Below are 17715 nucleotides of genomic sequence, written 5' to 3'. Positions count from 1 at the left end.
ATATGACAATTACCTTGCAATGCACAGGAAGACGTGTTATGTTAATCTGATCTGTTTGGATTACATTGGTCTGCAATTGTCTTGGGACCCATTCCTGAGAATTACTCCACATCACACCTCTCTCTGCCTAATACCGTATATATGAGGTTGGTATGTGTCTGATGGCAGAGATCCCCTACTGATACCTAGAACATGCTAAATCCTTCCCTTGTTCTTTATTTCTAAATTATTAACCCCATAGGAGATGAGCTATATGTGTGCAGCCTGCTCGATTTAAGTCTGTGAGAGATACAGAACCAGCCAAGACTAGTCACCAATAATACAGGTAGGGACAGGAGTCTCCCATTCTGGCAATCGGTGGGTTTCATTATGTACCATGCATTGTTTATAAAACAACACTCCACAGATTCACGTGAATATATGTGACTTATTCCCAGATGTCATTACAGCATTCAGTGCTGTGACAGATGTACAGTGGGGCAAAAAAGTATTTAGTCAGCCACCAATTGTGCAAGTTCTACCACTTGAAAAGATGAGAGAGGCCTGTAATTTTCATCATAGGTATATCTCAACTATGAGAGACACAATGAGAAAAAAAATTTGCTGGATGTCGTATGTCTGGATTTTTCCAAAGCATTTGATACGTTGCCACATAAAAGTTTGGTGCATAAAATGAGAATGCTTGGACTGAAAAATGTGTGCAAGTGGGTAAGTAACTGGTTCTGTGATAGGAAACAGAGGGTGGTTATTAATGGTACTTATTCTGATTGGGTGACTGTTACTAGTGGGGTACCACAGGGGTCAGTCTTGGGTCCTGTTCTATTTAATATATTTATTAATGACGTGGTAGAGAGGTTAATAGTAAAGTAATAGTAAAGTAGCAATCTTTGCAGATGATACTAAACTCTATAAAGCGGTAAACACAATAGAGGACAGTGCACTGTTACAAATGGATCTGGATAGGTTGGAGGTTTGGGGTGAGAAGTGGCAGATTAAGTTCAACACTGATATATGTAAGGTAATGCACATGAGGAAGAAAAATCCGGGCTGGGATTATGTATTAAATGGGAGAACACTTGGGACGACTGATGTGGAAAAGGACTTAAGAGTCTTAGTTAATAGGAAATTTAGCTGTAGTGACCAGTGTCAGGCAGCTGCTGCCAAGGCAAATAAAATCATTGGGTGCATCAATAGGGGAATAGATGCTCACGACAAGGAAATAATTCTACCGCTGTACAAATCACTAGTCAGACCACACATAGAATACTGTGTACAGTACTGGGCACCAGTGTACAAGAAAGATATAGTGGAGCTGGAGAGGGTTCAAAGACCCAGAGTAATACGGGGAATGGGAGGACTACAGTACCCAGAAAGATTATCAGGATTAGGGTTATTTAGTTAAGAAAAAAAAAAAGGCTTAGGGGAGACCTAATAACTGTATAAAAATATCAGGGAACCATACAGAGATCTCTCCCATGATCTATTCATACCCAGGACTGTATTTATAACAAGGGGGCATCCTCTACGTCTAGAGGAAAGAACGTTTCTACACCAGCACAGACGGGGTTCTTTACTGTAAGAGCAGTGAGACTGTGGAATTCTCTGCCAGAGGAGGTGGTCATGGTTAACTCGGTAAAAGAATCTAAAAAGGGTCTGGATGCATTTTTCGAGATTAATAACATTACAGGTTATGGATTCTAGATTGATGTCAACTCAGTAGGGACTCATTAGGGTTATAGGTTGAACTTGTTTTTTTGACCTTATGAACTATGTTACTATGTAATGGGGCCATGCATGGTGAGATTTTGAGTGAAAACTTCCTTCCATCAGCAAGGGAATTGAAGATGAAACATGGCTGGGTCTTTCAGCAGGACAATGATCCCAAACACACTGCCCGGGCAACAAAGGAGAGGCTTAGCCAGTCTCCAGATCTCAACCCCATAGAAAATCTTTGGAGGGAGTTGAAAGTCCCTGTTGCCCAGCGACAGCCCCAAAACATCACTGCTCTAGAGGAGATCTGCATAGAGGGAATGGGCCAAAATACCTTGTGAAGACTTACAGAAAACATTTGACCTCTGTCATTGCCAACAAGGGGCATATAACAAAGTATTGAGATGAACTTTTGTTATTAACCAAATACTTATTTTCCACCATAATTTGCAAATAAATTCTTTAAAAATCAGACAATGAGATTTTATGGATTTTTTTTTTCTTATTATGTCTCTCATAGTTGAGGTATACCTATGATGACAATTACAGGCCTCTCTCATCTTTTTAAGTGGGAGAACTTGTACAATTGGTGGCTGACTAAATACTTTTTCCCCCCGCTGTATCCGTGGAGTACAGCATTTTCTCAAAGCTATAGGTACTAGGGCCCAGAATCAAGGTGTAACTTGCTGTAACCCTTATCTGTCAATGTCCTTCTATATATATATTGCTTAGAATAGGTTTATAAAGGAAAATACTTAAATGATTACGTAACATTACATTTTCTCTTAAACATTTATTTGATTTAACATCATGATTAAAAAGACAAGGATTCAGCTGACAATGCTGTGTGTACATGCTTCATATGGCATGTCAAGATTTAATCTGAAATAGATCACTGCCTGCTGGGTAAATCCAGAGAGGTCTGTGCTGAAGTTCACACAATGTCATGTTTCCCGTTTGTGTTGTACATTGTTTTGTGGGGCTTATGGTGTCAGCACCATGTGATGCCTTAGGATGTGACAAGTAGCAGCATTACATGAGATTTCAGTACGAGTAGTATATGTTTAAAGCATTACAGTGTAGAAATAAGCTGCGAGAGTAGAGGGAAGTGTGTAGATGACGTCCTGAAGTATTCTAGGCTTCTGAAATCACTACTTACCTGTGGTCCTGATGCCTTCACAGACATCAACCCTCCCTCCTGCAATGCCTCCCAGGCATTTTACATTGGTGGTTCTGCTATGCGGTTTCCTGGCGCTGTCTTTGGATGTAGTGGCCCTTGTAAGCCCGGCCTGGGTGACCTCCAAACATTTTTCTCTATCTCTTTGGGAAATATGCAACCAACAATATGATGCATGGCACTGCAGATCTGTTTGGCACAGTGGTAAGTACCATGAAGGCTTGGTGTTATGTAAAACATATTAGTAACTATTAGCTGACACAAGTTTAATGTGTGGTGTTTTTTCCTTTGTGTAAAAACAAAAAACAAGTATTAGAAAAATCCTACACTGGGTAAGCAGAAGGATAACTATATGGGAATATGTATATGCAGTGGTCCCTCAACGTACGATGGTAATCCGTTCCAAACCATCGCATGTTGAGGGATCTGTGCAATGTAAAGTATAGGACAGCGGTCTACAACCTGCAGACCTCCAGATGTTGCAAAACTACAACACCCAGCATGCCCGGACAGCCGTTGGCTGTCCGGGCATGCTGGGTGTTGTAGTTTTGCAACATCTGGAGATCCGCAGGTTGTAGACCACTGTTAGAGGAAGTTGTACTCACCTGTCCCCACTGCTCCGTCACCGCTGCCCGGGATGTCACCGTCCATCGCTGTCGCCGCGTCCCCGAGGTGTCCCCGACGCTCCGGCAAGGCCTCTGCTTCCCCGGCATCCTCGCTCTCTGTCGCCGACATTACGTCGCTACGCACGCCGCTCCTATTGGATGAAGGGACGGCGTGCACAGCGACGTGATGACGACGATGGAGAGCGCCGACGATGCAGGGGATCCTGAAGAGGACGCGCCGGAGCCCGAGGACAAGTAAGTGATCGTCAGCGGACCACACGGGGCACCTTAAACGGCTATCCGGTGGCAGCTGAAGCAGTCAGCGCTGCCGGATAGCCGTTTATGCGATGGCCCGACATACAAAAGCATTGTATGTTGATGCGGCCTTCAACATGCAATGGCCTCTGCGAGGCCATCGCATGTTGAAATTATCGTATGTCGGGGCCATCGTAGGTAGGGGGGTCACTGTACATAATATTTATAGCACAGAAAAATAACTCCTTAGCTTGTGAAGAAGATATCAGCAACAAATGATAAAACTGTGGGGAACAATTATTACAGTCTGCACCCAGCACAGATCAGCAAAAATGTGTGACTTTTTGCAGATGGATGTTCAGTTCGCTAAGTGGGCAGAACTCGGCACAGTGGACAACATCCCCTCTTGGCGAACTTACTACAATTTACACCAGCTACCAGGCTGAAATCTACACCAGCTCTGAGCTGGCATAGATTTCTGGGGCTGCTGCAAGGGCAGCCTCAGATGGGTCTGTTTATTTCAAGGGGTGTGTGCTAGAGCCCTGCGTTGGGATTGGGATCCCGTATGACCCAACCCAAAATGTATGGGCATGCAGGAGGCTGCTGCGGGTTGGTCAGGCGCTATGCCTATGTGTTCCGCATATCCGGCAAAATCCTGCACCGTTACGGCAGCCTCCCACCCTCTGCTGACAGTGCTCACCAGAGAAACCAGATGATCATGCTGCTCTCAGTCTTGTCTCCTCCCCCCACTGCCTGTTGACACGCTACGTCGCGCAGCCATTTTGTGGAGCCCACTCAGCCTGCCCTGGAGAATCGTCATTCCACTCACCAGGCAGGCTCCATCTTCACCTGCCACCAGTAGGTCAGTTAGTTGCCCGCTCCCCGCTGTATAACGCAGCCCTGATCAGGGGGCTTACATGCGTAAGTTCCACTGATACCAGTGTTATTACAAGTTAAGGTGCGGGCCCAGCCGAGTATGTGCAGACAGAGCATGCACCAGTCAGTGACCCAGGTCTCATGGCCTCTGCACACACACTGCTAATCACATGGGGGTAAGTGCACTGCAGAGTATTGGACCCTAGTGTCTTCTACAGACACTGGGGTGCAATGCTCTGCACATACCTCCATCTGTATAGCAGAATTCAGCAGTGCACACACATTGCCATACAAATGGGGGTATGTGCAGAGCATTGCACCCTAGTTTCTGTACTACAGACACTAGGGTGCAATGCTCTGCACATACCACATGTGTATAGCAATGTACACTGCTCAAAAAAATAAAGGGAACACTAAGATAACACATCCTAGATCTGAATGAGTGAACTAATTGTATGAAATACTTTTGAATTTACATAGTTGAATGTGCTGACAACAAAATCACACAAGAATTATCAATGGAAATCAAATTTATCAACCCATGGAGGTCTGGATATGGAGTCACACTCAAAATCAAAGTGGAAAACCACACTACTGGCTGATCCAACTTTGATGTAATCTCCTTAAAACAAGTCAAAATGAGGCTCAGTAGTGTGTGTGGCTTCCACATGCCCGTATGACCTCCCTACAACGCCTGGGCATGCTCCTGATGAGGTGGCGGATGGTCTCCTGAGGGATGTCCTCCCAGACCTGGACTAAAGCATCTGCCAACTCCTGGACAGTCTGTGGTGCAACGTGGCGTTGGTGGATGGAGCGAGACATGATGTCCCAGATATGCTCAATCGGATTCAGGTCTGGGAAACGGGCTGACCAGTCCATAGCATCAATGCCTTCCTCCTGCAGGAACAGCTGACACACTCCAGCCACATGAGGTCTAGCATTGTCTTGCATTAGGAGGAACCCATGGCCAACCGCACCAGCATTTGTCTCACAAGGGGTCTGAGGATCTCATTTTGGTACCTAATGGCAGTCAGGATACCTCTGGCAAGCAAATGGAGGGCTGTGCGGCCCCCAAAAGAAATGCCACCCCACACCATTACTGACCCACCACCAAACCGGTCATGCTGGAGGATGTTGCAGGCAGCAGAACGTTCTCCACGGTGTCTCCAGACTCTGTCACGTCTGTCACACGTGCTCAGTGTGAACCTGCTTTCATCTGTGAAGAACACAGGGCGCCAGTGGCGAATTTGCCAATCTTGATGTTCTCTGGCAAATGCCAAACGTCCTGCACAGTGTTGGGCTGTAAGCACAAGCCCCACCTTTGGATGTCGGGCCCTCATACCACCCTCATGGATTCTGTTACTGACCATTTGAGTGGACACATGCACATTTGTGGCCTGCTGGAGGTCATTTTCCAGGGCTCTGGCAGTGCTCCTCCTGCTCCTCCTTGCACAAAGGCGGAGGTAGCGGTCCTGCTGCTGGGTTGTTGCCCTTCTACGGTCTCCTCCACGTCTCCTGATGTACTCGCCTTTATCCTGGTAGTGCCTCCATGCTCTGGACACTTCTAGCCACTTGTGGGGTTTATTGACTCCGTCTCATGCTACCACCAGAGTGAAAGCACCACCAGCATTCAAAAGTGACCAAAACATCAGCCAGGAAGCATAGGAACTGAGAAGTGGTTTGTGGTCACCACCTGCAGAACCACTCCTTTATTGGGGTATCCTGCTAATTGCCTATAATTTCCACCTGTTGTCTGTTCCATTTGAACAACAGCATGTGAAATTGATTGTCAGTGTTGCTTCCTGAGTGGACAGTGTGATTTCACAGAAGTGTGATTGACTTGGAGTTACATTGTGTTGTTTAAGTCTTCCCTTTATATTTTTTAAGCAGTGTATAACGTTAGCGGGAGCTGGCGGGATTGGCCACAGATGTTAGCGGGAGCGGGCGGGATTGGACAAAGATGTTGTGGGAGCGAGCGGGAGTGGAGAACAGACCTTGCGGGAGCGGGCAGGAATGGACAGAAATTCACCAGGAGCAGGCGGGATCGGGATGAAAAAAAACAGTCCCGCGCAGGGCTCTAGTGTGCGCCTCTTGATATATCCAGCACAAGAGTACACTGGCGGGGGTTCACTTAAGACAAATTATAGTCCGGTCATTTATGTATTTATTATTTTTTATCTGTGTGAAGATCCTTTACATGCTATTAATGATGATTTCTCAACATTTATAGTATAGCCACAAGATATGCCATAAAAGTCAGATATATGTAGGCCCTGCACCTCAAGATTGAGGGCCACCTAACCCCTCTGGCCTGGTTGAGGCCACTCGGGAGGCCCAATACAGTTGAAGTTTGTGTAACTCCCATAAACATTAATAGGAGCTGTGCAAACAGAATAGCAGCGGGAGTTATGCTGTTTATGTAACTCTCAAGCAACAAAAATAACATAGCTAGTGGCGCTATACTGTTTATGAGTGTTTACTGCAGCTCCGCTCTCAGCTCCCATTGAAGTGATCAGCATGGTGCCAGTGTTGGCAACCCATCAATGTGATACCTATGACTTACCTTTAGGACAAAAATGCAATTTTCAACCTGAAACCTATTTCGATTTTTTGCAATGAAGATAACTACTATTGTATGTTTAAATCATTTTCCAAGTCAAAAGTCTACAGCCCCAATCCATTCACTACAAAAATGTTGTTACTTGTTTGATTCTTTAATACCACAGTGACATTGTAATCATAGTCAGGTGGTACGGAATCTAGATGGTTTTCTGGTTCAATTGACAGACTATTAAAGGACATGTCCGGTGCTCACTTTTCTTATTGTATCCGTTCTGGGCTGCAAAAAAATAGAAAATAAGCTTTCTCTTGCCTGCCTAGGCTCCCGGTACAGGCGTTCAGTCCCAGGGCTGTATTCTTCTTACTTCCTGTTAGCCCGGCACGTCACACGGAGCTTCAGCCTATCACTGGCCGAGGCGGGACATCGCTGCGGCCGGTGATAGGTTGAAGCTCCGTGTGACGTGCCGGGCTAACAGGAAGTAAGAGGAATACAGCCCGGGGACTAAACACCTGTACTGAAGCACCGGGGGAGCCTAGGCAGGTAAGAGAAAATTTGTTTTCTTTAATTTTTCAGCCCGGAACGGATAAAATAAGAAAAGTGAGCACCGGACATCTCCTTTAAGTAAGTGCTCTTAAACAGTGTAGTACTGCATCAAAAAGGCATGCTGTTTTTAGTTACGCAATATAGCTAGAAACTGATTCAAAACATGCTAACATTATTGACAAAACAAAACTTACCTAAAACATTACAAAAACAAGAGAAAAAAAGGAGATGAAGCATCTGTTCTTTAGATTATCTAATTGATTATGATCCACGCCTGATTTTTGCTTCAAAACTACATCAACTTTTCGTCCAGGAGGCTTTGTTAAGCATGATACACAGTACAAAATAGCATTCTTATATACATCCAAGTACATTGTGATTGATTTAAAAACATGTGTTACATCCACATTAATCACTTAATCCATCCCCTATGATCTGATTGGCTGTAGACCTAAACAACATGTGAGCAGTATTGTAAATAAACTCAGTGCGACTGCGCGAGGTGGCGTCACTCACTGACTTCTTGCCTTGCGCTCTTACATCCGCCCACAACGATTCAGGACTCAAAACTCTAAACTCCTGCACTGAATCATCAACGTTCGTATGTAGAGATAAGTCTGTGCTCCTGTCATCTGCGCCAGCATCTCAGTGCTTCGCATATGTAATTCGGCTGCACGGCTGTATAACTTCTTCACAGTGCATCATATACCAACATTCCATGGGATAACAGGATGAAAAAAGAGAATGCTATCACTGACAGATTGACACACTATCCACATGAAGCTAAAACAACAGTTTATAAAATTCATTAAAACCCTATTACATCAAAAGCTATAAATATATGCAAATATCATATAAATGGATAATTCTCCAATGATGAACACCTGTATATCCCAACGCATTTCCCCGTCTATCTTATAACATACAGCGGTTCATCAGGGGATCATATGTGAAATATATATAGGAATGGGGAAGTTCCCAGAAAAGGAATAACAATAAATATATGGAGCTAAAGGCAATTTAAACACATTACAGAAACAATCAGTGTAAGTAATACAAAGATAACAGCAGAATATGAGCACTTAGTACATGTAGACTTAACACTTAGCAGACCACACATAAATAGCCGAATTAGTTGCTTGACCGCTGCTAATCCTGTGCAAAAAAAATAAGACATACCACACATAAAGCAGACAAATGTAAATAAAAATAAGAATAAAACATACACAGAATACACAAAAGTATATTGATACATTGCGATAAGTGACTAACAAATACCGCACAATATGCTGATACATTACAATCAGTGACTAACAGATAACACACAGTCTACTGATACATTACAATTAGTAACCAACATATTACACAATATACTAATACATTACAGTCAGTAACTAACAGATAACACATAAAAAGAGGAAGCAACAGCAGCACAGAATGCGCAAGAGAGCAAAGAAAGATTAAGATAGACACCCGATATGAAAGAAAGTAATAAATATATGTAGATAGATAAAAGCACACCATACTGTGAACAGATCTTAATTTAGCACAACACAAATAGAGAAACATAGCTACAAATCCACCATTTGTATTTTGATCTACTTGCTTCTCAGCATAATTTAAAAAAACTACCAGGTTGTTAGTATACAGTTAGATCAAAAACTACAAGCTCACTCACCACGTCAAGGCCACCGTGTCAGGGTGGGTCCCTAGCCTAACACTGGCGTAGCGCCGGGTGGCGACCACTGGCTCCGAGACACCATGCCCACAAGGGGAACGACCCAGTGGCCAGGCAGCCCCACTGCTGCCCGACCAAGCCCCTGGCCGCACCACCCTACAGGCAAAGCATCACAACAGTGGCCGCCACAGAGAACCACACCAGTGTGAACACTTACCATGTGATCCCTGCCAGAGGGCTATTAGTTTTAAAATTATGCTGAGAAGCAAGTAGGTCAAAATACAAATGGTGGATGTGCGGCTGTGTTTCTTTATTTTTGTTGTACATTTGTAGTCTCTCCCTTCTTCCATGGCCAGCACTCCACTCCACCCATTCGGCCCAGGCGTTTTTAATTAGCTGGAGACTGCATAAGGGTTTCCTGTTTACATTCTCCCAGCCCTCTGCTAGGGAGCACTGTGTTCACACTGGTGTGGTTCTCTGTGGCGGCCATTGTTTCTGTGATGCTTTGTCTGTGGGGTGGTGTGGCCCAAAGCCAGGGGCTTGGTCGGGCAGCAGTGTGGCTGGCCACTGGGTCATTCCCCCTGTAGGCATGGTGTCTCGGAGGCAGTGGTCGCCGCCTGGCGCTACGCCAGTGTTAGGTTAGGAAACCACTCTGACTAGGTGGCCTTGACGTGGGCTTGTACTTTTTGATCAAAATGTATACTAACAACCTGTTAGTTTATTTAAATTATGCTGGGAAGCAAGTAGATCAAAATACAAATGGTGGATGAGCAGCTATGTTTCTCTATTTGTGTTGTAGATCTTATTTTAGATTTACCTCCAGATTATAATGGGTTAATACACAATATCAGAGCTGGAGTCACATAAAAGTAGAAGCCCCCATATAGGTCAGATAGATAGTAATTCTCTACAATATAAAATGAATGGCACGACACATTACCAAAATAGATCCATAATGATACCATAAATATCTACAGATACTGATAATAAAAACTGCACCTATACCTCAAAGAATAGGGGTTCCAAATATACCGATATTTCCTCAAAGGACCCGATAAGTCCTAGTTAAACCAAATATAAAAATACACAAAAAGTAATGTGCCTAATGTTCTCAACATCCAAGAGGATAGATGGCCCCGATAACACACATGCCACGTATAAAATGTGACCATTACTATATAGAAATGCCACTCTATAAGCCCTGATAGCAACCGTCACCTAAGATATCCTACCTACTGCCAAAATTATCTGTATCTGACCAGTTCACATATCGTCCAGATAGCCATGTTGGAATAAACCCAGCGGTCACTATAGCTCCATAAGGCTGCATTCACACCACGTTTTTGCAATACAGTTCCCGTACAAATTTCAACCTGTATAGGGTTAAAAACCGTATACGGTTTGAAAAATTATGTCCAGTTTCAGAAGTTTTTTAAGAAAAAAAGTATGTTTTTAACTTTTCACGCCATTTTGAATGAAGTTTCACTTGTTTGATTGAAACTCCCCGCCAAAAAACTGTGCAAAGTCAAAATCCATATGGTGAAAACCCGGTGGAACCGTACGCACATACAGTTCTGTACGGTTCACATTAACCCACATGTAAAAAATACAATATAAATAAAATTACTTATACGGTTTAATAAGTTTTTTCACCTGGGCCACAAAACGTGGTAGACTACGTGTAATTGTGCATGCATGTACTATATGGTGCCATAGTTTGTCTGCGCATTATGTGGGTACTAAACTTTGCAGTGTGCTTTTTTAGGTAAAAACTATGCAGCACTTTAATAGTCTTCTCAATCAGCCTTGTCTACAAGAGTTATATTTAGTATAGACCAGAAAAGTGGAACCAATTAAAACTAACTATACAGGGTATGACTGTGTTCCATGTTAAGTCTCATTTCTAACTGCAAATTGTCCTTTTACATTTATATGATAGAGTTTCTTATGCTCTATTTATTTTCTATTTTATACAGTTTTTTTTAGCTGCCCTTTAATAGAATTTGACTGCCTTTAAATGTTTACATGTTTGTTTTCAGACTGGCAAATGGCTTCCCTGGTCCTGGTGTTTTGCGCTGCACTTATTTGCGGTGTTTGGTTTATAGTTTGTGTACTATGGATATGCAAAGTCAAACAGCCTTTGAGATTTCGCAATATGTCACTCCTACTCCTTGCATCAGGTAACACAGCGTGTGGTCATTATGTACAGAGGAAACTGTGAAATTGAAATGTATTTTATCAGATGATATATCAGGTTAAAGGGGTATTCCAGGAAAAAACTTTTTTTTTTATATCAACTGGCTCCAGAAAGTTTGTAAATTACTTCTATTAAAAAATCTTAATCCTTTCAATAATTATCAGCTGCTGAAGTTGAGTTGTTCTTTTCTGTCTGGCAACAGTGCTCTCTGCTGACATCTCTGCTTGTCTCAGGAACTGCACAGAGTAGAAGAGGTTTGCTATGGGGATTTGCTTCTAAACTGGGCGGTTCCCGAGACACTTGTCATCAGAGAGAACGTAGACAGAAAAGAACAACTCAACTTCAGCAGCTCATAAGTACTGAAAGGATCAAGATTTTTTAATAGAAGTAATTTACAAATCTGTTTAACTTTCTGGAGCCAGTTGATATAGAAAAAAAAGAGTTTATTTTCTGGATAACCCCTTTAATTCTAGTTACATTGTTTACAAGGCTGGAAAAAGACGAAGGTCCATCAAGTCCATCTTATAACCCTTCTATGTTGCCAAGATGCCCATTGCCCCATACCAGGGAAAAATGTGCTCCAAACAGGGCATCACAATAAATGCTTGGATCAATGCCCTATCTTCAGCAATCTAGTATCTATAACTTGTATATTATATTTTTCCCGAAAAACATCCAGGCCCCCCTTGAACTTGTTTATTGAGTCAGACATCACAATGTCATGTGGCAGAGAGTTCTATAGTCTCACTACTCTTAAGTGCGTTCACATTGGGCAAATCACGCTGAACCTCCGCTTGCGGAACTCAGCAAGCGGAGATTCAGTCTGGCAGCTGTCGACGAAATACTTCGGTGGTAGGACCCCGCAGCACTGCGCCGTCACCATTTACAGCTATGCAGTGCTCGCGGAATTCCGCACAAAGAATGAACATGTTAATTCTCTGTGCGGAACAATTTCAGCGGCGGAATTGTCCGCCGCTGAAATTGCTCAGTGTGAACGGGTCTCGCCGAAGACCCTTTCACACTGTTGTTAAAGTTCACCGCGCATAATTCTGCTAGCAGCATTCTGCCTGCGGAATTCCGTGGGAATTACGTAGTGTGAACGCACCCTTACAGTAAAGAATCCCTGTCTGTGAGGATGGTGAAACATTCTTTCCTCTAGACGTAGAGGATGTCCCCTTGTCATGGTTACCGGCCTAGGTATTAAGAGATCACTGAAAAGACCGCTGTATTGTCCATTCATATACAGTGCTCCCTCAACATACAATGGTAATCCGTTCCAAATGGACCATCGTTTGTTGAAACCATCGTATGTTGAGGGATCCATGCAATGTAAAGTATAGGACAGTGGTCTACAACCTGCGGACCTCCAGATGTTGCAAAACTACAAGGAGTTGTAGTTTTGCAACATCTGGAGGTCCGCAGGTTGAAGACCAATGGTATAGGAAGTTCTACTCACCTGTCCCCGCCACTCCGGACCGTCACCGCTGCCCTGGATGTCGCCCTTTATCGCTGTGGCCGCGTCCTCGGGGTGTCCTCTGCTTCTCCGGCATCCTCGGTCTCCGTCGCCGCCATCACGTCGCTACGCACGCCGTTCCTATTGGATGACGGGACAGCGTGCGCAGCGACGTGATGACGACAATGGAGAGCGCCGACGATGCAGGGGATCCCGAAGAGGACGCGCCGGAGCCCCGAGGACAGGTAAGTGATCGTCAGCGGATCACACGGGGCATCGAAACGGCTATCCGGTGGCAGCTGAAGCAGTCTGCGCTGTCGGATAGCCGTTTATGCGATGGCCCCGACATACAAAAGCATCGTATGTTGATGCTGCCTTCAACATGCGATGGCCTCTGAGAGCCATCATATGTTGAAATGATCGTATGTCGGGGCCATCGTAGGTAGGGGGGGGGGGTCACTGTATTTGTACATTGTGATTCGATCACTCCTAAGACCTTAAAGGGGTTGTCCAGTGAAAACTATCTTTTCCCTGTCCACAGGATGGGGAATAAGTAGCTGATCGTGGGGGTCCTACCACTGGTACCCCATGATATCTGGTATAGGACCCTGGTTCTCAGTGCTATAGACAGCACGTGCTCTATTCATTTCTATGGGAGCGCCAGAGATGCCCGAGTGCTGTACTCTGTAGAAATTATTGGAGTGTGTGCTGTTAGGTTTTCAGTTTATATCTTGAGTTTCACTGTACTAATCCAGGATTAGCTAAACATAAATCCTTTCTTCCAGAAACAGCATCACTTTTGTCCTCAGTTTATGCGTGAATGAAGCCGAGTTGTAAGGCTGGGTTCACATATATCAGTCGTCCGGCAAAGTTTCCCTCCGGCATGCACTGGAGGGAAACTGTTGCTAGAACTGATCCCATTCATTTGAAAGGGACAGTTCACAATCATCCAGCATTTCAATTTTGACGCCGGATGGTGGGACATGCCGGAGGGCACCGGACAGGGGAACGCAGTTTGCTGCGTTCCCCTGTCCATTGCCCAGAAACAATGGACGCCGCATGCCATACAACTGATGACAAGTTGTCATCAGTTGTGGCATCAGTTGTGTCGAGATTTAGGCTGAGTTCCCCTATGCCGAATGGCGGACATATGTGAACCCAGCCTAATTCCACATACATCTTTAGGACAGGTGTTGCACTGTTTAAAGGGAACCTCTATGTACCTCTCGCTGAGGGCAGCATAACATGGGCACAAATACACAGTTTACATTGGTCTAACCTTTATGCCAAAATGTGCTGTAATTTAGAAGAATCTACACTGCCCACCTGTAGATGATTGACATCTACAACAGCAGTAGCGACTGTCACGATTCGGCTACAGGTTGTGGATCCTCTGTGTCAGCGAGGGATTGGCGTGGACCGTGCTGGCGGACCGGTTCTAAGAGGCTACTGGTGTTCACCAGAGCCCGCCGCAAAGCGGGATGGTCTTGCTGCGGCAGTAGCAACCAGGTCGTATCCACTAGCAACGGCTCAACCTCGCTGACTGCTGAGAAGGCGTGGGACAGAAGGACTAGGCAGAGGCAAGGTCAGACGTAGCAGAAGGTCGGGGCAGGCGGCAAGGTTCGTAGTCAAGATGGATAGCAGGAGTTCAGGTAACACAGGCTTTGGACAACACTAAACGCTTTCACTGGCACAAGGCAACAAGATCCGGCAAGGGAGTGCAGGGGCAGTGAGCAGATATAGCCTGGGAGCAGATGGAAGCCAATTAAGCTAATTGGGCCAGGCACCAATCATTGGTGCACTGGCCCTTTAAGTCTCAGAGAGCTGGCGCGCGCGCGCCCTAGAGAGCGGAGCCGCGCGCGCCAGCACATGACAGCAGGGGACCGGGACGGGTAAGTGACTTGGGATGCGATTTGCGAGCGGGCGCGTCCCGCTGTGCGAATCGCATCCCCGACGGCCATGTCAGTGCAGCGCTCCCGGTCAGCGGGACTGACCGGGGCGCTGCAGGGAGAGAGACGCCGTGAGCGCTCCGGGGAGGAGCAGGGACCCGGAGCGCTCGGCGTAACAGCGACTTTTCCTTGACTGCACGCTGCATGCTTTCATGCGTAGGTTCTTCTAACCTATCATACATCTCAGCCAAAGGGACAGACTGCTGAGGGGGTCCAAGCGCTGGGGCCCCCTGCAATCTTCTGTATGGGGCCCTGGCATTCCCCTTGGAGCGGCACGTCATGACCACTGCCCGAAGCGGGGGCCGCTACGCCCCCTCCATATATTTCTATGAAAGACTCAAACATCTCTCCCATGGAGATATATGGAGGGGGCGTGGTGGCCCCCACTTCAGGTGGTGATTGTGATGTGCCGCTCCAGGAGAGAACTGGAGTCTGGACTCCAAGTGCTGGGGCCCCCCATGATCTAAAAGCCCCAGCACCTGGACCTCTGCAATCCTGTGGATAGGGGATACATTTTCTCATGAGATATCTCCTTTAATTCTTGGTAGTAGCTCTTTTATATGAATTATTCTTGCTATCAGATCCATTTCTTTGCTTGATGTATATATTTGATGTATTTTTCCATGATACAGTTAAGACATAAGAACTCTGCAAGTTTGCTCTTAACTATTTTGCCTTTTTCTCTCCTTCTAGTTCTATTGCAGATCAGCGCTCTTCTACTATTTTCACTAAAGTTTCTGGCAGGAAAGTATCTCCCTCCTTCTTCCCAGTTCAGCTGGGGCTATGGGCTTGCCTGGGGATCCTGCATTTTCATGCTTGGAGGAGTAGTGTTAAGTTGTTTGAGAACCGATCTTATAAAGGAGTAACCACTTTCTTGTGCTTTACTTGAATAATTATATTGCTGATGTGGACATTTATGAAGATATAATAATAAGCAGTGTTCAGCTCTATGAGGGAATGTATGCATTAACAAAGATTTGATGAAGTAAAAGAGATTAACATTATTTGTTGTGAATAATAAACAATTATTGGCATATTGGCTGGAGTAACATTTCTGATGTTTTTATCCTAGCAGATGTCCTAATCTAGCAGATTAAGCCTTTACAGGCAGCTATATCCTGATCTAGCAAATTAACCCTTTACAAAATCCGCTCCACAGTTAGTATCTCCCAGATTGTGACTTCACTCTGCTAAAATAGAAGTAAAAACTATTTCCCTTTAACACTGAGAGAAGTCATCAGATTTTCAGATGATTTGTATTTCAGAAAAGTCTTATACCGTATATACTCGAGTATAAGCCGAGTTTTATACTCACCTCCCCTCGGTGGGAAGGAAGGGTGAGCTGGTGTGGGCCATCTATGCTGCAGTGACCGTCCGGTGGGGATGGTTAGTCGTTGTGGGCTGTCCATTTTCACCGGGGGGCCTCTTCTCTGCGCTTCGGGCCCGGCCCCGGAGTAGTGACGTTGCCTTGACGACGACGCACAAGGACGTTCATGCGCAACTTCCCTGTGCATCGTCGTCAAGGCAACGTTACTAGTCCGGGCCCGAAGCGCGGAGAAGAGGGCCCCCACTGTGAAAATGGACAGCCCGCAACGACTAACCATCCCCACCGGACGGTCCCTGCAGCATAGATGGCCCACACCAGCTCACCCTTCCTTCCCACCGAGGGGAGGTGAGTATAAAACAAAAGACGGGGGGGGGGGGGGGTGGATGATGACGAAGGCCGCAGTGGTCTTCAACCAGCGGACCTCCCGAGGTTTCATAACTACAACTCCGGGCTTGCTGGGAGTTGTAGTTTTGCAACATCTGGAGGTCCGCAGGTTGAAGACCACTGATGAAGTGATTGACAGGCAGTGATGATGAAGGGGGGGGGGATGATGTCGGGGGTCTGGATGATGACATGGGGGGATGATGTATTTCCCACCCTAGGCTTATAGTCGAGTCAATAGCTTTTCCTGGGTTTTTGGGGTAAAATTAGGGGCCTCGGCTTATATTTGGGTCGGCTTATACTCGAGTACAGTGGTACCTCAACATACGATGGTAATTCGTTCCAAACGAGCCATCGTTTGTCGAATCCATCGTATGTTGAGGGATTCGTGCAATGTAAAGTATAGGAAGTTATACTCACCTGTCCCCGCCGCTCGCGATGGTGTCCCCGCCGCTCCCGATGGTGACCCTGGGCCTCCGCTGGGCTCTCCTGGTCTTTTCCGGTCCTCTGCTGTCTTCTCCGGTCCTCTGCTGTCTTCCACAAGGCCTTACTGGGCCTGCGTAGCGACGTCATTACGCCGCTGCGTACGCCATTCCTATTGGATGACGTGCGCAGCAGCATATTTACGTCATCGGAGAGGGCCGAGAAGACACCGGAAGACCAGCGCTGGACCCGGAGGGCACCCCGGAGCATCGTAGAGGGGTAAGTAATACTCACCGCACCACACGGGGAACATTAAGCTGCTATCTGGCAGCAGCTTAAGCATTTTGCGCTGCCGGATAGCACTTAATGCGATTGCCCCGACATAAAAAGGCATCGTATGTTGATTTGATCATATGTCGGGGCCATCGTAGGTCGGGGGGGGGGGGGGGGGGTCACTGTATATACGGTGATCTCAACTACTGTTACATGTTGCATTTTTCTCAAAGTGGTTTGGTCTGACAATAGGTCCTCTTTATACCTGTAGATTTATATGGAGAGTGTCCACCCATGCTCCGCCATGC

The 17715-nt window shown here is 45.7% G+C and overlaps 1 protein-coding gene across 2 annotated transcripts; it reads left to right on the top strand.

The window, feature by feature from the left end:
* The first annotated feature begins 252 nt into the window (after window positions 1-252).
* LOC130291141 (transmembrane protein 47-like) lies at window positions 253-16030 on the top strand. 2 transcript variants are annotated; one of them, XM_056539597.1, is made up of 4 exons: window positions 253-325; window positions 2893-3091; window positions 11444-11584; window positions 15697-16030. In XM_056539597.1, exons 2-4 carry the CDS (start codon window positions 2914-2916, stop codon window positions 15867-15869), a joined length of 492 nt encoding a protein of 163 aa, XP_056395572.1. In that variant the 5' UTR covers window positions 253-325; window positions 2893-2913; the 3' UTR covers window positions 15870-16030. The 2 variants fall into 2 exon arrangements, with proteins under 2 accessions (XP_056395572.1, XP_056395571.1); XM_056539596.1 differs by lacking the exon at window positions 253-325 and having other exon boundaries at window positions 2854-3091.
* Window positions 16031-17715: the final 1685 nt, after the last annotated feature.

Source organism: Hyla sarda, chromosome 9 (genome assembly GCF_029499605.1).
Source record: "Hyla sarda isolate aHylSar1 chromosome 9, aHylSar1.hap1, whole genome shotgun sequence".
In the NCBI taxonomy this organism is placed as follows: Eukaryota; Metazoa; Chordata; class Amphibia; order Anura; family Hylidae; genus Hyla; species Hyla sarda.
This window is presented reverse-complemented; position numbering and strand designations above follow the sequence as displayed.